General features: G+C 39.3%; 1 protein-coding gene across 2 annotated transcripts; it reads right to left on the bottom strand.

The window, feature by feature from the left end:
* Positions 1-7,497: 7,497 nt before the first annotated feature.
* On the bottom strand, positions 7,498-14,975 carry LOC125097837 (cytochrome c oxidase copper chaperone). Of its 2 annotated transcripts, none has more exons than XM_047725939.1 (3): positions 14,768-14,974; positions 12,867-12,955; positions 7,498-7,685 (listed from the first exon to the last, which is right to left on the bottom strand). In XM_047725939.1, the coding sequence occupies exons 1-2, from the start codon at positions 14,872-14,874 to the stop codon at positions 12,871-12,873; spliced, it is 192 nt and encodes a 63-aa protein (XP_047581895.1). In that variant the 5' UTR covers positions 14,875-14,974; the 3' UTR covers positions 7,498-7,685; positions 12,867-12,870. The 2 variants fall into 2 exon arrangements, with proteins under 2 accessions (XP_047581895.1, XP_047581901.1); XM_047725945.1 differs by lacking the exon at positions 7,498-7,685 and adding an exon at positions 11,360-11,436 and having other exon boundaries at positions 14,768-14,975.
* Positions 14,976-25,762: the final 10,787 nt, after the last annotated feature.

Consider the following 25,762-nt stretch of genomic DNA (forward strand, 5'->3'; position numbering starts at 1 on the left):
TTCCTACTGGGGGAGGGGTGTGTGTGGAGTTACTCAGTAACAATCTAGAACTATTTAAGTACTCAGTCCATAGGGACTTTTATTATACTGCTGATAACCTAACTAAAAATAGTCAGAAATTAGAAATGGGCAAATATGCCAAGTAGTAGAAGTTTCAACTCAACAAATATTTACTGGGTGCTTACTATGAGCCAAGCACTTAGAGAAGCAGATTCCTAAGAGCTTTCACTCTAACAAGGGAAAGATACCTCAAAAAACAATGGCAATTCAGTGTGTGAAGCACAATGACTGAGTTAGGTTTAAGGAGAGGTGTCCACCTAGAAGGAAGGGTAGTGTACAGGAGGGAAGATGTAAGAGTTAATGCTGGATTTGAGGCATAGGCATTGAATGAACCACGTAGGTAGAGGGAGAAGAGAATTTCTAGTGGTGAGTACGGCAGGAGCATAATCACAGAGTTTTGAAAATGCATGACATGTTGAAGGAAGCCAGCTTTTTCTTTTTTCTTGTCTTTTTTTTTTTTAAGATTTTCTTTCTTTTTTAAAGATTTCATTTATTTGTCAGAGAGAGAGAAAGAGAACGCAAGCAGGCGGAGTGACAGGCAGAGGCAGTGAGAGAAGCAGGCTCCCCGCTGAGCAAGGAGCCAGCCGGATGCAGGATCCTAGGACCCTGGGATCATGACCTGAGCCGAAGGAAGCGGCTTAACCGACTGAGCCACCCAGGCGTCCTTTTTTTTTTCTTTTTTTTTTTTTTTAAGATTTTGTTTATTTATTTGAGAGAGAGGAGGGGGAAGGAACAAGAAAGTGAGTAAGGGATGGGGTGCAGAGAGGGAGAAGCAGACTCCCTGTTGAGCAGGGAGCCCTAGGCGGGGCTCAATCCCAGGACCGTGAGATCAAGACCTGAGCCCAAGGCAGATGCTTAACCAACTGAACCACCCAGGTGCCCCCCCCCCCACTTTTTTTTAAATTAAAATCAACTGACCAACAGATATGTAATTTATTCCCTTCTTTCTAAAGTTGAGGGGGGAAAATCAGTGGTAAAGGAAAAGAGAGCAACTAGAGAAGGAAAGGCCCTGCCCACAGTCTTCCTCATGGCAATGATCTGGATGTCATTTGAGCAGTAGAGTTTGGGGATTTCCATATGCTGCTTTTATGTCACCTGCCTGCCTCCCAACCAACCCACTGACTTTAGCAAGCAGCAGCTGTTCATCCCTCCACCTTAGTCATGCACCCAGAGCTGCCAGAGTGGTGATTCCTGCCAGCTGTGAGCCAGGAAATCAGAAGCAGGAAAGAAGCAAGGAGGCTAGAATTTCAAAGCAGGTCATCTTTCTCAGCAAGCCTGACCAATAGTCCCGCCCTGACCCATTAAAGAGACAGGCAGACCCGCTGTTATTCCCAGCCTCCCTTCTTTGTCAATCCACATACATGCTCATCTGAGCATGCTAACATTTATCAAGTACTTATTGTTTCCTCATGTCATCCCATGGGATCTTTTTTTTTTTAAATGGAAGAAACAAACTCAGAGAGGTTAAGGAAGGTCACAGAGCTAGTATGTGAACTAAAGCGTAGGTCATTTAAATCGTATGTTCTCTGTGTTGTCCCACCTTGCCAGGTACCTTTGGGAGTTTATATGTATCCATATACAGGCTCCTTTATTGCTCGAGGGGATTTGACCCTGCTGCTGGGATATGTGTGTGTCTGTGTGTGTGTGGCATCATCAGTGTATAAACCTCACATGCTGCCTGCAGTGACAATGACATTGTTGCCTGAAGGATGGGACCTGTGATGGGAATACAACAGAGCCAAGTGGCAGCTTGTTTTTAAAACCACATTTGACAGGATAGCAAAAGTGTAAAAATGGTATGTTCTTTTTTTTTTTTTAAAGATTTTTATTTATTTGTTTGACAGACAGATTACAAGTATTCAGAGAGGCAGGAAGAGAGAGAGAGGAGGAAGCAGACTCCCCGCTGAGCAGGGAGCCCGATTCGGGGCTCGATCCCAGGACCCTGGGACCATGACCTGAGCCAAAGGCAGAGGCTTTAACCCACTGAGCCACCTAGGTGCCCCTGGTATGTTCTTTTTTAAAAAATTAATTAATTTTAAGGTAATCTCTAGACCCAACATAACCCTGAGATCAAGAGTTGCATGCTCTACCAACTGAGCCGACCAGATGCCCGAAAACATTGGGGGAGAATAAAAGGGAACAAATAGAAGTCACACCATTTGTTGAGTTGATTCAATTCAATAAGCATTTATTTAGGGCAAAGTATGTGCGGCAAGCACAGGGGATATACAGATGAGCAAGACAACTGTCACTTTCAAGGAACTATTGGTCTACCGAGGGAGACGGACCCAGAAATAATGGCAATCTAATTAAATAAATATATTTGGGGGTCAAAGGAAGCCCTGATCGGGGAGAAAAAATTCAGAAAAAAAATCACAGGGAAGGTGACATTTAAGCCAGTCTAAAAAGATGATGAGGTGTTCCCCAACTAGGAGGAGGGCATTCCAGGAAAGGAGAACAGAATGTGAAGTCAAGTCCAGAAGTAAAACAAAAATACACGACATATTCTGGTAATAGAGGACAGCCTACTTTGGGTGAATCAGGAGGAAAAGCAGGACACGAGGTAGGAAAGGCAGGTTGGGGCCAGATTATGAAGTCAGCTGGCTAACCTGCCTCTCCAAGGGATTCTGTGAACTACGGCTGGTCTGTGAGCTATTACTGGTCCATGATGAGATGAGGACAGAAACTGAGAGAATTGACATTTTTATAGCAATTTGACAAAGGGACTTACGGCCTTTTAATGCAATGAAGACTGGGCTTGTAGAGTACATGTGGTTTTTTTGTTGTTGTTGTTGTTGTTTTTAAAGATTTTATTATTTATTTGACAGAGAGAGATCACAAGCGGGCAGAGAGGCAGGCAGAGAGAGAGAGAGGAAGAAGCAGGCTCCCTGCAGAGGGGAAAGCCCGATGCGGGACTCGATCCCAAGACCCTGAGACCATGACCTGAGCCGAAGGCAGAGGCTTAACCACTGAGCCACCCAGGTGCCCCAGTACATGTGTTTTTTAAACTATATTTTTCCCAACTTCTGAGTAGTGATTATTAATTGGAAAAAAGTAAACCACATAGAGTTTGAAAAACACTGAGTTTGAGATTAATCCTTTCCTAATATCTATTAAAATAGAACAGAGGCATGATCTGAGCTTTGGACACATACTGCCAAGTTGACCTTAGGCAGACACTACTGTTTGTCTGCCCTATAGCCATTCCCCATTTTTTCTTAGTTTATGGAACTGTGATTTTGCTTGGACAGTATGTTAAGGAAGGTGAGCTTTCCCCTCAGTTGCCAGAGCCTAAAATAAGACTGGTCAAAGCCAAGCACAATATCCTATTCCCCTCGGTGGCAACTGCCTTACGAGTGGGCATGTGACTAACGGGATATAAGAGGAAGTGTATGTGGGGCTTCTGGGAAAAAAACTTCCTGACAGACAGTGCGAGGCCTGCTACTATCTTGGCCTGACCAGTGTAGTGCAGTGATGTAATGCTTGAAGCTACCATGAGATATGACATACCTAAGGAGGAGGAGGATAAAGAACTGAAAAATAGAGTAAGTCACACTTCTCCAAAGTTTTACTGAGCCACTGTCTTGGATCTGGAACTCTCAACCTTCAGACTTCATGACAGGACGTCAACCACATTTCTTGCTTAAGCACTGTAATTAGGCATTCTGGTACTTGCAGGTGAATGCTTCTGGACTCAGATCTCCCTTGGGATCTCCAGAAGGCCCACTCTTCAGGAAACAGTTCTTTGAACATCTGCTGATTGTTTTATTCTATGAAAACTTAACATCAGCCAATTTATTGTGCTCTACTATGTTTCTCTCAAAAGTTTGAGTAAACTATGAGAGGAGATGCTCCTTTAAAACTCAATTTGGCCACTTAGGATGACTTAGTTGTTAAGTGAACAAGGTGGAAAATTGATTGCCTACTCAGTCTATTTATCCCTTCCTCCTTGTTACAGAATTCCAGTTTTGTGCTGATAACTATAATTACAAATGGATCCAAGGGTGGGGGGAAGGGGTCCTGTTTAAGCCAATCTGCATAAGGTGCTCTGTTCAGCAACTATTACTGGTCCATAAAAATACATATAACCTAATTTGTCTCAATCAGACTTTTAAAAAAAGGGATTTCATGTCTTGGGAATGCTTTCTCTCTTCTGCTGAACAAGAAAGTACATGGTTTCATCAGTCCCGGAAGAAAGAGCTCTGAGATGAAAACAACTTGGATTCTTGGATAATATCATTGAACCTATGACATCATTGCATCTAGAGCTTGCCCTAACTCTGGATTTCCAGATATATGAGTTTCTCTTGGTGAGGATTTTCTATTACTTGCTTTCAAAATCACCATAATCGACAGAGATGGAACTACCAGCTAGCAGTTTTTGATAGCTAAAGGAAACCCTGGGTAGTCACACATGCACTTGTTTTAGGAAAGTATCTTGGAATATTCATCATAGTACTGAGTATTCAACTTTGTATGTTCACAGTTTATATACATATAGGTACTAGATTATAACCTGAGAAGCTTAGAGTAAGACCATATCTTACATCTTTGCTCACTTCTTAGCACATAATTAGGCATATATTATGTCCCGAGTAGATGTTGAGTCAAATAGCCTCTCATCTCCTTGAGTGCAAGATGTAGGTCTGATCTACACATGAATATTCAACACCTAGGGCAGTTACTTGCATAGAAAGGCCTTTACTAGATATGAACTGTATGAATAACTATGAATATGTGATGTTTATATTAGATATTTGGTACAGGAAAGAACATTCAGCTTGAACTCTACTGACCAAGACTCACACTCCAGGTTACCAGCTATTTGACCACAGTGACTTCCTTAAACCTCTCACCTGTAAAATGGGGATTATGGTTCTTCCAGCAGCCTCACATCAGACCAATGAAACATATAGTTATCCTAAAGTAGGCCTTACTTAGGGTCCTGGTCCTGTATTTTTTTTAAAGATTTTATTTATTTGAGAGAGAGAAAAAGAGGGTGTGAGCAGGGGGGAGGGGCAGAGTGAGGGGGAGAAGCAGACTCCTCACCGAGTAGGAAGACCAATTTGGCACTTGATTCCAGGACCCTGCGAGCATGACCTGGGTCAAAGGCAGATACTTAACCAACTGAGCCACCCAGGCATCCTCATGGTCCTATTCTTATCCACCTTTCAGTCACATGTTTTAAGGTTAGACAAAAAGAAATGATTAGAAAGAATGGTGTGACTGTGTCTGCATTGTTTGGGAATTACTGTGAATATCAAGGGCTTAGCAAAGATGTATGTCAGAATGTGGTGGTCACCTTTTAGGAAGTGAACTTTTTCATTTTTCAAATTACTGTGGTAACATTTCTTACTATTACTAGTATCAAAATGTTATGCATAATTTTTGGGAAGGCTTAAGCACTAGGGAAGGGTGGGCAGAGAGGGTCTTATGAGATATATTTTTAACTATGGCAGATGTTAAGAAGGCGCTTTGGTTCCTTTACATATGTGAACATATCAAACTGGCAAAGCCTGAAAAAACTAACCTTGCTAAGAGCTTAGGGAAATAGATACCCCCCAGATACAAAGGTGCAATGGGTAATCCCCCTCTAGAGATCAGTCTGGCAATACTCATCCAAAGCCTTGAAAACATGCATAGCCTCTGGCCCATCCTTAGCTAAGTGATTAGTAAGGGATCTGTAAAGAAATTCCTATGGAAACTTCCAGTGTAGTGTTATTATGAAGTGCCCCCCCCACCAAAATAATAAAGCATATACATGCAGAAAGGGATGAATGGCAAAGTCACCAAAAAGTCATCCTATTGTACACTGGTAGGATTTCAGGTGCTTTCTTCCTTTCTTCCTTATATGTTTCCATAAAACCAACCACCAAAAAAATCAGAAATAATTTAGGCGTCAGGTATATGTCCTGTTTAAGACCGATACTCAATTCCACAAATGGTATCTGACATATAGCAAGCATTCTACAAAGCACTTTGTTGAATGAATGATGGTACAAACAATAGGGAATTGGTTAAATTATAGTAAGCTCAGAATGGAGTCATACATATGAGGACTATAATCACAGCTGGTAAAATACATCAAGGGGGAAAAGTAATATTATGATTTCATTAAAAATATATAGCATAGAAAAATGACCTCATTTATTATTTTAAAACATGTATAAATACATAAGAAAAGTTTGGAACAGCACACAGCAAAAATTAACACTGGGTGGTAAGTTTATAAATTTTTTTCACCCTTTTTTTGTAGTTCATGGCATATTCAAGCAGAATCTGGATGACCATCTGCCAAGGACTGGGTGTTTGGTGGGAAGTTGATTTTTATCTGTCTTAGGAGTCCAAGATTCTATTCTTCACCTAGAAGAATACTCTGAAAGCTATAAAATACCTCCTGAACGTATTATATCTAAACAAATATTCAGGGGAAATATGAGTATAAAATCAAAGAATTAGAGAATGTTAATCAACATTAAATGCAGATACTATGCCAAATCCATAGTATATACACCATTTTAAGTAGTAGTCACAATCCTGTACAGTAAGTATTACTCTATCCTTGCTTTTTTTCTTTCAGATGAAAAAAACAGACTGAAAGAGGTTGTGACTTGTTGAACCTAAGTCTGTCATATTTCAAAGCCACGCTGTTAATTAACTAGAAGGAATCCTAAGAAAAAACTTAATTCAGCTCCTTTATTTTATAGAAGAGGCAATTTTCCCATCACAGAATGACGTATGGACACCATTCTCTTATGTTCTTCAGTATTTTTTGTTGAGATTTGAAACTCAATTTACTTCAGGCAGAATACAACCTTGTTTCATTAGCCCATAAGCAGCTAACAGGACCGTGGGGTTGCTATAGTAAGCAAACCCCACTCTATGTTCTACCCCAGGTATCACTCTGTAGCAGAGCACTGAGCTATTTCATGGTGACTTATCTGTCCTTGTCCAGCCTCTGGTCTGGGCCAGCTTCTAATCAATAAGAGATAATTATCTGGCCAGAAGGCATTAAACTAAGGATCCTAGTTTATCTTAAAATGCAACTAGACATCTACAGATTAATTATGCCATACAGTTAAGATCTTCCAAGCCAAGGCACCTAAATGTGGTCCAAAATCTAAACAAATAACTTACCCCAAAGAGAGAACTAGTGAAGAGTAACAATAATGATATAAAATATTAAGACTGAAAGCTTGTCCAGTTCTTGCCTTTAAGTAAGTTAAAAATAAAAAACAAAAACACTGAATGAGATGATATGGCTACCATTCCCATTCTCAACTCGGTTATTTCCTTACTTCTATGCACTTTATTTTGGAGATTTCTCTGAGTGAGATCAGTACCTGCTTTCTCCTTACAACAAATATCTAGAGTTCCCAGAATGACACGACAGAAGAAAATAATATTTTAAGATTTTTTTAATACTATATCCTTAAAGAAAAATAAATAAATGCCATGTAAGGATGTGAGGAACACAAAAAGAAACACACCTTAAGATTTCTGACCAGAGATATTTCTTTTTTAATAAATTATAAATACTTTTTCCATTTATCAAAGTTCCTCAAAGAATTCTCACAACTACTGAATCTTCTTCATTCTTCAGGAATTATTCATTCAGAGTAAACCTACAAAAAAAATTTTATATTAGAAAATTAGATTTCAAACATCATGCCAGACCTAGGGATTTAGGGAATTAAGACCACTGGAAATGAATCTCACCCAAGTATATTAATTCTAAACTGTGGTTTAGAATAAAAACCTACAGTTTTAAACTCTAGTTTTGTCTAACTAAAAAACCATCACCAAAACTGTTCGATCCAGTACATTTTTTAATCTTCAGAAGTCTTTGTTAAAAACTATATATATTTACTTACTAAAAAAAATCTTCCCAAAAAGGCTAGGGCAGTTCATTTTTACAGATATTCAAGAGAAGAGATTTGCAAAGCCCTCCTTGCTGATTCAAGTGTGTTTGGCAAAGATCCACAAAGTGGAAGGCAGAAGGTCAGCTCTGTATCCAAGACACTTCCTGTGTAAAGTTACTCACTTTGACCCCAGGGGAAAAAATGAAATCCATTTAGAAATCAAAAAAGGAAAGTAGTAGAGGATAGGGTTGCTGGTTTAAGTCAATCAGTACCAGGCTTCTCTCGAGACCGAGACCTACCCCCACCCCCAGTCTCTAACCCGGAAGACAGAGAACAATGCTTAAAATGGTAAGTCATTTGGGCTAGCCAACTCTTTAGGCCCAATGAAAGTGCTTCTTCATTTAGCTATTAATCCCTGCAAGTGGTTTAAGAAAAGATAAACCTCACCAACAATACAAACATCTGAACTCTCTTTTCTAAAAGGCTCAAAGGAAGAATACACTTAAGGAAAGGATTGAGCAGGAACGTAAGCAGAAATGAAGCCACCCCACACTGTAAGCGACAGCAATCCATACCACTGTTACTTTTTCTGCCATTAACTATGTATCAGGAGGGGCTACTCCTGAAAGCCTCTGGGTGTAAAACTCTTGGTTATATATGTGGATGTAAAATTCTTGACAGAAGAAACCCTGTCTTTCTCATGCCAGCATTTTCTAGTATTTAACAATAAAGATCTATTGAATGAATAAAAGTTTGAATAGCAAGAAATGACACTTTTTCTGGATTTTCTTGGGATCATATTTTCATACATAATTAGGTGTGTGTATGTGAAATCAGCATATTTTAACCAACTATTAAGTTCTATTAAACAGTAAATAGAGTATCCTCACTGCTCAGTCCTTCTCCTTTCATTTTCTTTCAACAATTTTAGCCCCTAGACTGAGTTCTCAAGGTTCCTTCTGACTCCTAAAGTCAGAAAGATACTAGCTGCCATTTCCTCTTTACATTTTTAAGCAGGTTCTCGGTTTCTCTAGTTTCTCTTGCAGTTAAAAAAAAAAAAAACTCATAAGACAGAAAAAAGTGTCTAGAGTCACTACCATCATACACCTATTTTTCCCTAGGAGTAGTTTTCAAGTCTCTTCCTTTGCTATTATTAAATCTTTAGGTAGTTTATATTTAGCAGTATCTCTGCTACTTCTTCAGCTTAACCCAACGGTTCTTAAAGGGTATACATGAGTTAAAGGGTACACAGGAGTTTCTGATTCAACAGGAAGCGATCAAGGCTTACGGCGTGTGAATTTTGGGAAACAATCCTCAGGTGATTACAAAGTACACCTCTGGCTGAATGTAGCCTACTTTTATATTAAGTCCCAATGTGCTAAATTAAAGGTACAATAAGACCTATCTTATTTATGATCTAACACTAAAATCTACAAAAAATTTTTGAATTAAGTAACTTTTGCGATCATTACTGGGAAGATCTAGGTTTGCAAAAGTGTTTTTCCTTTACAGCTATCCTCAGAAAAATGTGATCTAACAGTCTAAGGCATATCCATTTAGTTAGGTTTATCTTATGACAATGTAGACAGTCGTATTGGATTTTACAGCCAATGACCTGGTTATTGATACACACACCCCCCCCCCCCACGCATTTCAACAATAGGTCTTTCCCTTTTTTAAGTTTTTAAAATATTTATTTATTTGAGAAACAGAGTGAGAGAGAGATAGAGAGAGACAGTGTGTGCGCACACGCACAGGCTGGAGGAGGGGCATCGGGAGAGGGAGAAGCCGGCCTCCTGCTGAACAGGGAGCCCAATGTGGGGCTTGATCCCAGGCCCTGGGATCATGACCTGAGCTGAAGACAGCCATCAAACTGACTGAGCCACCCAAGCACCCCAACAATAGGTCTTTCTAATTCGCATTCATAATAAAGTTTCAGGATTGAAGATCAAGACTATGTGCAGTCCTAAAAATGAGTATGTTGGCAATAAGATCTCATTAAATGCAAGGAATAAAGTGTAAAGCATCTGTGTTTTGGAGAACCTAAAAGACCTAAACTCTAGTTTTAATTCCACCAGCTATCCATTCGTCACCTGAACAAGTTTTTTTTTACTTCACTGTTCATCCATTTCCCAATGGGGGTTAGAGAAACAGGACACCTGGAACCAAAGGAGATCCAAACACCTGTTCTTTTTTCCAAAAGCACTGTCATGCTATAAATGAAAACATGACATCTGAATTCAAAGAAAGGCCCTATGTGGATTCAGATTGTTTCTCTCATAACCGGGATCCAAAAATATGTAATCAGGTCATATATTCAACAGACCTCAACTGAATGTCTGCTATCCACAATTCCCAAGACATAGACTATCCCATTCTGGTTTCTCTTAAATAGTTGACAAATCCTATTCATATACCTGTCATTTAATCATCACAATGACTTGTTACATAAACTAAGGTCCAGAAAGTGACAGACTTGCCCAAGACCACATAGTTAAACATCAGGTCTTGTAAGTCCAAAGTTTCTCCATTTTCTTCTACACACAAACGAAGTACATAAGAATCACTCTCACTCTCTGTCCCAATAATATAAAGAAAACTAGGATATCTTTGAGTCCTTGTGAATTTATGATAATTATCATATCAGTTGTAGCATCTCTGTGGTCCATGTGAAGTCCAAGAGAAGTTTCTGTTGCTCCTAAAATTAGCATTTTTAAAAATCATCTTTTTTATCAAGACAGGCTTGGCACTAACCAGCAGGAAGAGAGTTAGATTATGAACAAGGAAACCATGTATAAATGTTAAGATTCTAGGTCTTTAAAAATAATCAAAAGGTATACTTAACTTTTAAAGAACACCCCCTGACACATATCCCCAAACTTACTTATTTTACAAAATGATTCACCATGGGATTTAAAGAAAGCTAAAAGCCATTTAAGTATGTCATGTACACAAAGAATACCATATATAAAATCCACCATACCATATATAAAATCATGAAATGTATTATGGTTCTCTTTTTATAAATTAAAAAAATGAAACCCAGGGAGGATTAGTGTCTTGATGGATGTTAAATGTAGCTGATGTAAAATACATGCTAAACTAGACGTCAGGAGAACCAAAATTAATGCCTCAAGACTTTCATCCTAGACTGTTCACCACTACATAGTGATACTTCTTATCAGCTTGGAACAGGTTTCTTGTCCATCCTTTTTTATAGCTCCATGAGGAAGACTAGCCATATGTGAAATTCTAAAGAGGCAGAAGCGAGGTGAAAGGGAAAGAAACCAGGCTTTCTATTACTGTTACACTGGTATGTGACTTTGGCTTTATCTCTCAGCTATTATTAAGTTAAAAGCAGTGGTGTGGTGTGGATGTTGGGGGGTGGGAGGGGTAGGCAAAAAGCAAAGGAAGGAGAACTCACTTTGGGAGGTCTTAGTTCCTCATTTATTTATTTATTTATTTAACAAACCTCTACTGAGAACCTACTACGTGCCAGCCATGGTTACAGGTCCTAGGGATATGACAGTGAGTAAAGCAAAAAATTCTTACTTTCTCAGAGTTTATATTCTACTTGAAGTAAAGCAAAGCAGAAAATAAGTAAATATCTAATATGCAAGCAGTGATGTTAAGAATAGGGTAGCCACTAGCTGAATGTGGTTATTCAAATTAAAATTAAACTAAATATTAAGTTCTTCCGTTTTACTAGTCACATTTCAAGGGCTCAATAGCCACATATGGCTCCACATATAGCATAGTGGAGAGTGAAGGTACAGAATATTTTCATTATCACAGGAAGTTCTATAGGACAGTGCTGGGATAGTGATGGGAAGGGATGCTATTTCAGATGGAGTGTTGAGGCAAAGATTCTCTAAGAAGGAGGCTTTTTTTTTTCTTTAAAGATTTTATTGATTTATAGAGAAAGAGAAAGAGAGAGAGAGAAAGCACAAGAAGGGGGAGGGGCAGAGAGAGAAGGAGAAGCAGACTCCCCACTAAGCAGGGAGCCCAATACAGGGCTCAATCCCAGGACTCCAGGATCATGACCTGAGCTGAAGGCAGACACTTAACAGACTGAGCCACCCAGGTGCCTCATAAGGAGACTTTTGAACATAGACCTGACCGGAAGGAATTAAGGTGCTATCTGAAGAAAGAGCTTCCAAACAAAAGATCATTTATTCATGGTATTGTTGTGTAATTTAAGGTCCCTTTTAGCATTAAAATTTGGATTCAGAGTTCTTAAAAAAAAAAAAAAATGGTCTGGGGCACCTGGGTGGCTCAGTCCGTTAAGCTTCTGCCTTTGGCTCAGGTCATATCCCGGAGTCCTGGGTTTGAGCCCTACATCGGGCTCCCTGCTCAGAGAGGAAACTGCTTCAACCTCTCCATCTGCCTACCTGTATGCTCTTTCTTTCTCTCCCTTTCTGTGTGACAAATGAATGAGTGAATGAATAAATAAATAAATATCTCAAAAGAAAAAAAAAGGTTTGAGGTTGTAGTATTATTGGAAGCCTGGTACAAAAAAGTAGTGATAATTCCTTTTTCTTTTGCAGAAAGCAATGCTTCTATGTACTACTTACTCCCTACTTAAAAGCCCTTACTAAAGACCCACAACATCAGAAATGAGAAATAAAGAATATTTTCCTTTTAGTTCCTTTAAGTCAGACAACTGATTATTTTGGACTTCCTACACTATTATTCCTTCTGACTCTAAAGGCTTTTATCAAACCCTTTTGTGAAAGATCCACTGAATACCTCTCAATTTATTACCACCATTTACTCCCTATACTAGAAACTGAAAATTATTTTTAAGTGATATTTAAGCATCTTAGATTAGCCAGGTGAACTACCTTTTGAACAGAATGTTGCCCAAATGCTAAATCTATAAAGCACAAATCTGAAGCAATAAGTCTATGTATTATCTTCCCAATCAGAAAGAATCTTGCTCACCATCTCATATCTTAAATCCCAGGGCTCTCATGCATTCCTTGTGGGCCTCGATTAGGTGTCCACAGTGTTCTTCTCCTTTCTCAATGATGCTATAAAACAAATTGTACTTGTTATCTAACAAAGCAGGCATTAAACATGTTAGTAGTAAGCAAGCATGCATGATAGTGATGGGGAGTGAGGCAGAACATGGGTCTGATGGAATGTAGCTGGGGTTAAAAAAAAAAAAAAAGCTACTACACCAAATGGCTTTGTTTTTATTGGCTCTTGTGATACTTCCATGCCCATAAAGATGTTTCACAGATAACTAGTTTTTAGGGAGAATCTAATTAGAAGAAATAATTATGCTTAATATTGCCTCTAGTTCATGTCCAAGGAACAACACAGTTCTCTAATGAAATAAACCATCTGAATACAATATCTACTTTAAACGAAGGACAGAGAGAAGAACTTAATTTTTTGCCTAGTACAGAGGAATTAAAATTTTTATTCTGCCATACATTCAAATAGACCTAAATAAATCTTCTTATCACAATACACCCCAGAACATTCAAACAGCAAGATCTGGCAGCCAACAGCATCCTGATGAGCCTCCCTCATGATGATCAAAAAACTTTTTATTTGTAAAATTCACAAAGTGAAACCTAGGACCACACAGCTTTATTTCTAGGGCCAGAAAATGTAATTTTAGCAAAGATCAAGTTAAGCCAAGTTCAATTATTAAAAAAAAAAAAAAGACTACTAACTCCAGGTATATGGGCATAGTGGTCTGAAACAACACAAAAACAATTTGAAGGTTAAGTTCTCCTTCTTTAAAGATCCAAATCCTATACATCCTTCAAACAGCTCAAGGGCTGCCTGCAAATGAATAAATGCTCGGGGCAGAGCTCCCTATGAAGGTAATAGCTAGCAAGGCACTTGTGTGACTTGAATCATTAATCCTAGATAGAGGTGGATATTTTTATTAAGCCCATTTCGCACAATTTGCTCTAAGTCACATAGCGGTGGACCAGGATTCAAACCTTGACTCTGGATCCCAGGCTCTTAATCATGAAAGCATACTATCTTTAGATTCAATAAGCACTTACCAGATTGTAGTCTTTCAATTCACCTTTCACAGTATTATTTGCGAAGTACTGAGTATTAATAAAAAGCACTAAGCTCCTACAATTATTAACCCCACTGTGCCACTTTTTATTATTTTTATAGGAGGACAAAAATGGGCTGGAGGGAGGGGTGTACATTCACATTTTCTGAGGATCCCCCTAATGAGACTTGCTCCACAACATAGGCTGTATAAAATTAGTACAAACAAAACCTTTTGTGCGTTGATAGTAATTTAGATGTACTATTCTAAACACTGTCACCAACGTCATAATCTGATCTTTAATTCATTTACCCAAAGAGCGGGGAGAGGTAGGGGGAACTCTTCAGTACTTTAAGAAATGTACCGTGTCCTACTGTACCAAAACTTTACTAGAACTTTTACTCTTTGATCTTGCCAAATTTTCTATCACAGCCCATACCACGTGGTAACAGCAATCTTAGTATACGTCTCCATTAATTTTAAGCTCCTTTAAATCAAGTAGCATCTATATTTCTATGTCTTTAGTAGACCTAAGGCAGTGCTTGACACATAACAGATACTCAAAAACCTCCTGCAGTAAAGGATGACTAAGTGAAGCGAGCCTGGTTCAGTCTGACCTCTCTCTTAACCTTTCATCCATGTTTCCGGTCTGGGCTATGGCTCAATCGAGGCAGCTGATCCATACCCTACAGGGCCCTCTTAACTCTCAAGAGCGCAGCACGGCGCAACTACGAGCCCAGGGCCAGGCAGGGCACGGAGACACCGAAAGGCGGCGCGCGGGGCCTGCCCGCCGCCCCCTCCCCGCTGGCACACTGACCAAGCATCGCGGGCCTTCTTAGTCTCCGGACAGGCGCAGCAGGGTTTCAGCGGCTTTTTCTCCTGTGAGTCAGACGGGGCAGGGCTTGCGGCCGTCAGACCTGGCATCTTTGAAGCCTAAAGCAGCAGCTAGCACCGCCAACCTACACTCTCCCAGGCTTGGCTAACGCCGATTCGCCTGCAGTCACTTCCGGCAGTGGGTCTACAAGCGACAGGAAGTCCCGCCTCTCTCAGACAGGGAGGGGAAACTGGCGCCTACGCGGGAGAGGCTAAATGAAGGTATTAAAGCGAGGCGCCTCTTCCGCCCAGGCGTAGAGAGGCGGAGTGAAAGCTCAAAGTTTGTCAATCAATTTGGGAAGGCTCGAAAAGGAAGAGCGGAGTAAGTTAACTCATACTTCATAACCTCTCCGCCCAACAGTGGAAAATCGAAGCCGAGGAAGGTGAAATGACTTGTCCACGCTCAACAAGAGAAACCACTAACGAGAGCCAGTCCCCCCTCCCCCAAGTAACGCATTAGTTCCGCAGGTTTCTTGCTGTTGTATTATCTGCCCTCTCCTCCCCTGCTGTTGTATAATCTGTCCTCCTCTCTCTCCCCATCCCCACCTCCACCTCCGTCTTTTTCTGATTTAGTTAAAACTGTTCAGCAAAGACATTTGGACAATGCAATCCACAAGTGTGGGGAAGAAAATTCTAATACTCATACAGTACCCCATACACGTTAAATTATTAATGAATTGGTGTTTATAGCTGCCTTTCTGAGTTGATTTTAGTATGAATTGTTCACTCATAGGGCGAATATACAAGTTAAAACATTTGAAAAAGGACTTTTCCTTGGTTTTCGAATTCTATTAGATATATGTGAACTGGCGCCTACTATGCTTTTTGTTTTTTCCTCTGCAGAGAGTTGTTGGAGAAAGGGAGTGAACTTATTTTTTAAAGCGGGGCTTCAAGGCATTGTTCAAATAGCTGCCCAGTGATTGATGTTTTGGGTAATCAAACTTTCAGTATCACCTAACCAAGGTTTGTTGCTGTATTTTAGAGATTTAGATCAGGGAATGTATTGATTGAATGTGAACTGGTGCTATACAGAAGTAATTTTTCTCTCTTTTTAAAAAAGATCTTATTTATTTGAGAGAGAAAGCGTATGAGAAGGAGGAGGGTCGGAGGGAGAATCAGACTCCCTGCTCAGCAGGGAACCTGATAGTGGGACTGGATCCTGGGACTCCAGGATCATGACCTGAGCTGACAGCAGTCGCTTAACAGGCTGAGCCACCCAGGCACCCTGGAAGTAAGTAATTTCTCAATGTGTATTTTCCAGATTACCAAAACCATCCCCATTTTATCATCTAAAAACTTCTAATGGGCATGATTTTTACTTCATTATGGATTGGTATGTTTAAAAATACAATGTATAGTCCTTCTGTTCTCCTAAAATAACCCTTATCTACCATTATCAGTTCTTTCAACTAGGTGTTCACTACTCTTGTTTAATATCTTGCTATTTAAACAGTGCTTCTTGGACTACCAACATCAATATCAGTTGGAAAGGTAATGTACAATAAACATGGCTGCACAAATCAGTGGGGAAAAGAAAACAAATGGAAGAATATTAAACACCACATGAAAAGGTGGGGCTCTGGATACATTAAAGGTGTACATGTGAAAGGTCAAACTAAGAAATTAATAGAAGGTAGTGAAAATAGAGGAGCATATATATATATTTTTTTTCTTTTTTTATAATCATCCCAATTTTAGGGTGCCTGGCTGGCTCCTTCAGTGGAGCGTTCCACTCTTGATCTCAGGGTCATGAGTTCAAACCCCCACTGGGTGTAGAGATTACTTAAAAATAAAATCTTTATAGCCAGCAGACACATGAAAAAGTCCTCAACATCACTCGGCATCAGGAAAATGCAAATCAAAACCACAATGAGATATCACCTCACACCAATCGGAATGGCTAAAATTAACAAGTTAGGAAATGACAGATGTTGGCGAGGATGCAGAGATAGTGGAACCCTCCTACACTGTTGGTGAGAATGAAAGCTGGTGCAGCCACTCTGGAAAACAGTATGGAGATTCCTCAAAAAGTTGAAAATAGAGCTACTCTATGACTCAGCAATTGCACTACTGGGTATTTATGCTAAAGGTACAAATACAGTGATCTGAAGGGGCACGTGCACCGGAATGTTTATAGCAGCAATGTCCACAATAGCCAAACTATGGAAAGAACCTCAATGTCCATCAACAGATGAATGGAGAAAGAAGGTGTGGTGTATATCTACAACAGAATACTATGCAGCCATCAAAAGAAAAGAGGTCTTGCCATTTGCAGTGATGTGGATGGAACTAGAGGGTATTATGCTGAGCGAAATAAGTCAATCAGGGAAAGAAAATTATATGATCTCTCTGATAGGAGGAATTTGAGAGGCAGGGTGGGAGGTCAGAGAAGGAAAAAATGAAACAAGATGGGATGGGGAGGGAGATAAACCATAAGAGACTCTTAATCTCATGAACTGAACTGAGGGTTGCTGGGGAGTGGGGGATATATGGACAGTGGGGAGGGTATGTGCTATGGTGAGTGCTGTGAAATGGGTAAGACTGATGATTCACAGACCTGTACCCCTGAAGCAAATAATATATGCTAAATAAAAATAGAATCTTAAAAACAATTATCCAACCTTAATAGTATGTCTGTTACTTAAGACCCCAAAATACATTAATGTAAAGTTGGTTGGAGGTTATCTTTATACTGAAGAGTGGGGTACAACCTATTTGACAACATTGCAAAAGCACAGATTGTAAGTGTCAACACAAATTGAACAAACCATTTAGAATTTCTAAAAGTAAAGAGTTTTATCTGAGCCCAAGTTAAAACAGCTGCGCAGGGAGCACACTCTTCACAGGGAAGAAAGTACTCTGGAGAATAAATAGTTTCTACAGAGTTGCATACTTTTTTACATCTTGTAAAAGCTCAGTAGACTATAGGTTAGTGTATAGGCAAGAATTATGAGTTTTATTGTAAAGGAATGTAGGGAACAGGAGTGTTGATTGATATCTCAAGGACAAGAGGGTTTTCCTTTTGGCTACCTTTCCTTAGGCTACACAAGCACATGTACAATAAATGTGTAGCAGGCTGTAAATCAGGCTATTGTTTTGAACAAAGTTGATGTGCAGTCATGCTAACTTAGAAATCTAAAATGGTTTCCCTTGTATATCAGGCCTTTAGAGAGTTTTTCTCTCGTCATAAGTTAAAAAAAAAAAAAGATAATTACATCAAAACAACAGCTTGATGTTTTCCATAGCAGAGATTAATTAAAGAAGCCATTAGACTGATGTGGCACTAATGCTGCAGTGGCCTACATTAAGCAAACAAAAAATTGAGCCTATAAATACCTCAAGGTTACAAAATCAAAATGCTAAGGACAACCATTCACAAACAGCCAACTAAAATTTAAGCTGTAGCCAGTCAATAATTGGCTTTTCTTCTGCCTTTTCTCTGTAGAAGACTCTCTCTGAGCTCTTGTCAGTGGAGCAAGTGCTCCTAACCATTTCTGCTGTCCAATTTGTACCAATTTTTTTTCAAACAAACTCTTAAATTTTTATTATGCCTCAATTTATCTTTCAATAGAGACTATAGAATATAAAATTAACAGATAGATGATGAATTGGTCAAAGATACTTGAAATATCTAAATCCAACAAGGGATTGAAGTCTAGAATAATTAAGAAACATATAGAAAGTAACAATAAGAGAATAGCAACCTCAATAGAGATATGGAAAAGGGATATGAACAGACAGTATATATGAGCAGAAATGTTCAAGCAACTTTTTTGTTTGCCTACTTACTGCAAGAGGATATGTAGAATATATAGAAGAAAAACCTGAAGCTAACACTTATAAAAAGACCTACGAGTATAAATCATAGATAAGGAAAACAAAACAGTGAAGAATCACTTTAGACCCATTAGACTGACAAAAGAAAGCTGAACAATGCCAAGTACCTGTAAAGATGCAGGAATCCTTCCAGGTTACTGTTGGGAATGTGGAATGGTCCTGCCATTTTGGAGGGCAGTTGGGCAGTATCCAGTTAATTTAAGAGTAGGTGTATATTCTGTGACTCAGCAATTCTGTTTCTGGCTCTGTATTCCAAAGACTCTCCCAGCAAGTCCGTAAGGGAACATATATGGGGATAATTGTCACAGCTTGTTTATGGGGCAGAGGATTGGAGGCAATGTGGGCATTCATCACTGTGGGGGTGGATAGGGAAATGTAGTGTCTGGGCACATACTAGAAGAAATTGACAACATAAAGTAACATGGGCAGATTTTTTAAAGAGTGTGGGTAGTGAAAGTAAGAGAATAGGTATGTACCCCAATACCATTTACATAAATTTAAAGAAGAGGGGTACAAAACCCAAAAATACACATAAGAGGGCATATGTATAAAAAGACTTGCTTTAAAAAGAATGGTTGTTTATGAAGAAAAGTTAAGTGTGGGAAGAGAATGGGGATAAATGCCAATAAAGTGATCTTACAGGGATCAGTGATGACAATGGGTCATGAACAGAGCGGGATTAAGAAGTTAATTATCCATGGGCGCCTGGGTGGCTCAGTGGGTTAAAGCCTCTGCCTTTGGCTCAGGTCATGGTCTCAGGGTCCTGGGATCGAGCCCCACATCGGGCTCTCTGCTCAGCAGGGAGCCTGCTCCCTCCTCTGTCTCTGCCTGACTCTCTGCCTACTTGTGATCTCTGTCAAATAAATAAATAAAATCTTAAAAAAAAAAAAAGAAGTTAATTATCCACACTTGAAAAACAAGGAAAACTATCCTAGTAGCGCCCCACTAAATGCAATTTGGAAAACACTGCTTCATGGGGTAGTAATTGAATTTAATGATTTTGATGTCCTCTTTCACTACCCTTGTAGGTGGTGTGAAACAAGGTAAGTTTTATTCTAAGAGCTCTAGCCATGTCCTTGCTTTTAAGTAAAAACAATCATTTTTTATAAGTACATATTGTGAATTTGTAGTTGATGTGCTATGATCTTGTCATACTCATTTTGGTGCCCCAACAGTAGTTAGCAGATGGTAGACACAGCATAAAGTTTTATTCAGACAAATTATTCCCAAGAAAGCTTTATTTTGCCCTGTTGCTACAAAGAATCTTGAAGTATTTTCCACCCATAGATCTATTTTAAATAAGGAGAAAGACAAAAAATTGTTGTTTGAACTGATGTTTCCCTCTAGTACTGTCCAATAACTCATATTGGCACTGATAATTCTTAATAGAGAAACCAGATTTGTAAGATGGGCTCACTTAGAATGTATAAGCAGTTGAAATGGCAGCATAATCTTCAGCTGTGATGTCTTTCATACATGAAGAGTTTGTGACCATTATTTGGTCTTCATAGCAGTTGAGCTTATTATTTACATTATAGATGAGAACATTGAGAGATGGACATGATTTGTTCAAGGTCACATAACTTGTAAGTGGTAGGCCTGAGGCTCAACATCTTTTCCCTCTAAGGTCTATGCTCTATCTACTATCCCACTTAATTTGTCTAAATGCAAGGTGAATATTTCTTATTTTTAGATTAATCATTGATTTCCATTTAATTTGTTACTGAACTTTAGTGTCTAGGAAATCAACAAGGAATAAAAGAAAAGTAAGAATTTAGGGAGTTAAGAAAATTGAGATAAATTGTAGATGTAAATTATAGACGAACATACTCAAACAGTTTCTGCAATTGAGAAAAGATTTTTCTTGCCCACTGTCCTTCCTTGCTTCAGTGAAGAAAGGATACTGCAGTGATAGCACTCTGTGACTTCCTCTGGGTTACCTAGTATTGGCAGGCCTCAGGCAAAGAAGTTGGGTAACAGCCCCAAAGAAGTTGGGTAGCAACAGGCTGTTTTCCAAATATTAGCAAGATCTTAGTTTCTGGGGCGCCTGGGTGGCTCAGTGGGTTAAGCCTCTGCCTTCGGCTCAGGTCACGATCTCAGGGTCCTGGGATGGAGCCCAGCCAGACATTGGGCTCTCTGCTCAGCAGGGAGCCTGCTTCCCCCTCTCTCTGCCTGCCTCTCTGCCTACTTGTGGTCTTTATCTCTCTCAAATAAATGAATAAAACCTTTAAAAAAAAATCTTAGTTTCCTCCCTGAGCATTGTGACTCTTTTTTTTTTTTTTAAGATTTTATTTATTTATTTGACAGACAAAGATCACAAGTAGGCAGAGAGGCAGGCAGAGAGAGACGGGGAGGCAGGCTTCCTGCTGAGCAGAGAGCCCAACACAGGGCTGGATCCAGGGACCCTGGGATCGTGACCTGAGCTGAAGGCAGAGGCCTTAACCCACTGAGCCACCCAGGTGCCCCGTGACTCTTTTAAAAAAAAATTATTTTATTTAAATTCAATTAATTAACATATAGTGTATTATTAGTTTCAGAGGTAAAGTTCCGTGACTCATCAGTTGAGCACTGGTGCTTAAAATCCTCCAACAACTGGTTCTTCGTGATGAAATATTCTCCCGCCCCTGAAAAAAAAAAAGACCAAAAGATAATCCTTTCCAAAGTGAAATATTTAGTTATTTATATCCAGCTACTTACCTCTCGTTTCAGAATGGTACCGTTACCCTGCACATGTAGGTTGCTTTTTCTTCTGCCTTTTAAGTTATGAAGAGGTAAGCTTTAAGGTTAATGATTGGTTTTAACACAAACACCACTTTTTACTTTTTCTTACTCAATCTAAGCGTCTTTAGGCTTGTGGGATTGTTAGAGTAGGTGGTTAGTTAGGTTCTAACAGGATCCCAGGAGTCCAGCACTGAGGAAGTCATGGCCAGCTACTGGAAAAGTCAGAGGCCCCTCCTGGCAGCACTCCACAAGAAGCCAGATCTAACCAGACAAGCCCAAGATGGTGGATGCCATGACAGGGAACCCCTGACCAAATTAGGAAGAAAAACTGTGAAACACTGCTTCCCACCCCAAGTAATAAATATTTTGCCTCTTGGTTAATAACGGTCACTAAAAGATAGAAACCGAAACCCCCTTGGCACGCATTGCTCTTGCTATCATTCTTGCTCTCATATCGCCACAGGGTACTTTTCACTTTAATAAACTCTCCCGCTTCTGTTACTCATCCGCTGTGCTGCCTGTCTGTCTTTGAATTCCTTCTCATGACAAGACCAAGAACCTTGTGTAACTCCTTCAGTTCTGGCTGGGTCATTGGCGCAGGAACCAGGGTCTCTCCTATTCACCCAGCAACAAGATGGCCTTAGTCTTAAAGGAAAAGTAGGAGTATAAAACAATGACATTTAGTGTTTCCCATTCTCCCCCAAGAAAAATCTCAAAAACCCACTTCTCCCAAGAAAAACCCAACAGTTTTAGAGTTGTAACTGGAGATTAAATTGAGAGAAGGTGGCATGTGGAGACTAAATAATGATTAGATGAACCATCTGTTTTACAGAGCAACTCTGAGGTTGGTTTGATTAGCATCTTTCGTTTCAAGTTCTTGCTTCCAATTCTGATTCTGACCAGCAATATTTTACTATTTTTAAACCCGTGGAGCTCTTTGTTATTGCTGTTGTAATTGCTATATTAATAGGCAGCTAAGGTTGAAACGGTGACTATAATGGACTTCTTTATAGTAGAGCGACTATGTTATTGTGTGGTACTGAATGGAAGCATAACCTATGAATGCCACCAAGCCGTCCTTCTGTGGATGACAGGCCTTGGTAATGTAACAAGCAACAACTAAGGAAATGCTTTCTAAAATCCAACCATGACGAAAGTGCTTAGCTATTTTTCATGCCTAACTAATTCCACGTGTGGAGCCTTTACCAAGCAAGGGTAGGAAGTAGATGTTGGTAGAGGAGTGACACCATATGCTGAGAGAGAAGAATTACAAGGCTTGAATTCTCACTTCTCTAGTTAATAAGTTCAGAGGTAATTTTATATAGTATTTACATTTCTGCCTGTGGGGAGAAAAAGCCTTCCAATTTCCACAGGTAAATATGGGCTATATATCATGCTCTATAGCTTTTTAAGAACTCTAAAGGGTTTGAAACTTTACCCTATTTGCCTACTACAGTCCCATGAATGCTAGTAGAAGCCAGCAAACTACTAGGTCAGAGGCAAAGGGTAATTTATTACTTACAGCTGTAGCAGCGGTGTATCAGCATTTTTGTGTCAGTTCACTGAGCCCTAATTCCCACAGCATGATGCGAAGAAGGCCAAATGACATCTGCATACACGCTGGGTTACATTACAGGAAAAAAATAGTGAGCTTAGGAAACCCAAATCTTTACTAATGGGTGGTAAGTATGTCTGCCCTTTAAGCAAAGCTCAAAGGGAGACTGTCTTTTTTTCTTTCTAAAGGTTTTCATTTATTCGAGAGAGCGCAAGAGAGTGAGAGCATGAGTAGGGTAAGGGGCAGAGGGAGAGAAGCAGACTCCTCACTGAGCAGGGAGCCCGATGTGGGACTCAATCCTGTGACTCTGGGATCATGACCTGAGCCAATGCCAGATGCTTAACCACGGAGCTGCCCAGGAGACTGACTTCTAAGGCTCTAAGCAAACCTGCCCTTTGCTCTAGAAGTGCACACTATCTGTATTGTCCAAGGTTGTTTCCTACCCAAAGGAACAAGGGCAGAGAGTATCCCCCTTAAAAGATAAGCAGAAACATGGCCAACTGTCTTCCAACATGGCAAAGTATAACTTTAATGATTTTTTTTTATTAACTAGCACTCCTCTGCAATATCAAAGTTATAAGTAAACTGCAAGATACCATGTAATTTCATAAAGACTGCACATTATTTTTTGCTGTGTAGCATTACCAAAATCCTAGTGGTAATAGATGTTTATTATCTTGGTTTTTATAGTTAGGAATCTAGGCATGGCTTAAGTAGCTCCTCCAGGGTCTCAGACTGCAATGAAGATATTGGGTGAGACTGTGATCTTATCTAAGGTTCTAATGAGGAAGGATATGCTTTTAATCTCACTCAGGTTTTTGGCAGAGTTCAATTTCTGGAGTGGCAGGATTGAAGGTTTTGGTTTCTTGCTGTGGGTTGGAGGTTGCCCTCAGCTTCAAGAGGCTCCATTCCTTGTTATGTGGGATTCCCCAACATGGCCACTTGCTTCCTTCAAGCAAGGGAGAGAGTAAGCAACTCCAGTAAAATGGATTGTACTGTCTACATAAGACAATCACATAGTCACATATATATCATCACATTTGATGTATTCTATTGCTTAATGTCTTCCAGTGTATTTATGGAAGAGGCTGGTTGTTGGCTACTGAAGATAATTTATGTGATTCAGTGAGGAGAAGTCTTTCTAAGGGGGGAATATTTTAGCTGAGAATTCAAATGATGAGGAGTCAGCAGTGAGATGGGCGACAGGGATGAGGAACATTCTGGGAAGAAGGGACAGAAAATGGGAAATGTAGCTATGCCCACAAACAGAAAAATATTATTATACCATTAAACATTGTATTTTGTTTCTGTGTCTGTTTTCTCCATCATTCAATAAGCTGTACAAATTATCTCAGAATCTTCAACACCTATTTTATAGTAGGTAGTAAATTTGTTTAATAAATGGATGGATTTTTCATTTATGAATCATTTTATTAAGTTTTCATTTATCAGGAACTGCAGAGATACAAAATAATCATGTGAAGGCCTGCATCCACAATGAACTCACAGTTGTGCAGAGCAGAGTTGCAAATAATTACTAATTCAAGGTGGTCCCTGCTATTGGCACTAATATAGTTTTGGAAGAAAGAATGAAGCCTCACTCTTTTGGGGGGATTTGAGAAAACTACATGAAGTTAGCACTGATTCTTCAAGGATACCTAAATTAGTTGGGGTGCATAAATAAGAAAAGGCATATTAGGCAAAGGAATCAGCTTGAGCAGGGCTTGGGAGTGACAAAGCTTATGGCTGGTTTGTAAAACCCCCAAGAAATTTAGGAGTAAACAAAACCAGGAGTATGTGTGGAAAGAGGGATAGTAGGCCTGTAGACTTATTCATTGTGTCAATGGATCACATCAAAAGGACAAAGAAGTCAACTCTAAGGTGTGCCACTAGCCTAACAGAATTTGAGTATCATAAATAATAACAATAGATTAAAACACATCAGATACGTAAAATGTATGCATTCCTAGTGATACCAACCAAACAAAATCTTACTGGTTAATATTGGAGGTTGCTAAGGCACCAACTCATTTTTCTGAAATTTTACAATTAAAGGGAAAAACCACAGCATTTATGCAGTATTTCTTCTAGGATCCCTCTATTTCAGGAAAACCAATGAGTTGGTGAAAAAAAAATTTTTTTTTAAGATTCTTATTTGAGAGAGAGATGGCAAGAGAGAGAATAAGCAGGGTGGTTAGGGACAGAGGGAGAGGCAGACTCCCCATGTGGGGCTCCATCCTGGACTCCAAGATAATGACCTGAGCTGAAGGCAGGAAGACCTACTGAGCCACCCAGGTGCCCTAGAAAGTTTTTTTTGTTTTGTTTTGTTTTTTTTTTTTTAATAGAAGAATCCCACATAATAAAATCATTGAAAGTGTTAAAAATCTACTGTTATAAGACTTAAGAACTATACCAAAATGCAATGTGAAGATTTTTTTTTTTTTTGATCTTTTGATAGGAAAAAAAACATTAAATGACATTTTGGCTTTAACCAGGTTAATTTGAATATGTAGTGAGTATTAGATGACATAAAGGAATTACTAATTTTGTTAGATGTGAAATTAGGTGGTGAAGTTAAAAAATCCGTATCAGTTTGAGATGCACATTAATTTAAGGGTAAAATAATGTCTGGGATTTGTTTCAAAATACTCAAGCATAGAGTTGGGGAAGGGATGAAATTAGATTGGCAAAATGTTAAGTGTTGATTCTTGGTGATGGGTACGTGAGGGTTATTAAAAGTGGATTCACTTTTGCCTGTTTAAATTTTTCCTTAATAGTTTTAAAAAGCAGAACAAGCCCCGCAGAAAGGGGATGTCCGAAATGAAA

This window comes from Lutra lutra, chromosome 1, assembly GCF_902655055.1.
Source record: "Lutra lutra chromosome 1, mLutLut1.2, whole genome shotgun sequence".
In the NCBI taxonomy this organism is placed as follows: Eukaryota; Metazoa; Chordata; class Mammalia; order Carnivora; family Mustelidae; genus Lutra; species Lutra lutra.

Excerpts from the sequence above, each read along its gene's own strand:
- LOC125097837 (XM_047725939.1), bottom strand. The coding sequence starts at position 14,874 with ATGCCAGGTCTGACGGCCGCAAGCCCTGCCCCGTCTGACTCACAGGAG. Across the intron at positions 12,956-14,767 it reads AAGAAGGCCCGCGATGCTTG|CATCATTGAGAAAGGAGAAG; the intron begins GTCAGTGTGCCA and ends TTTGTTTTATAG.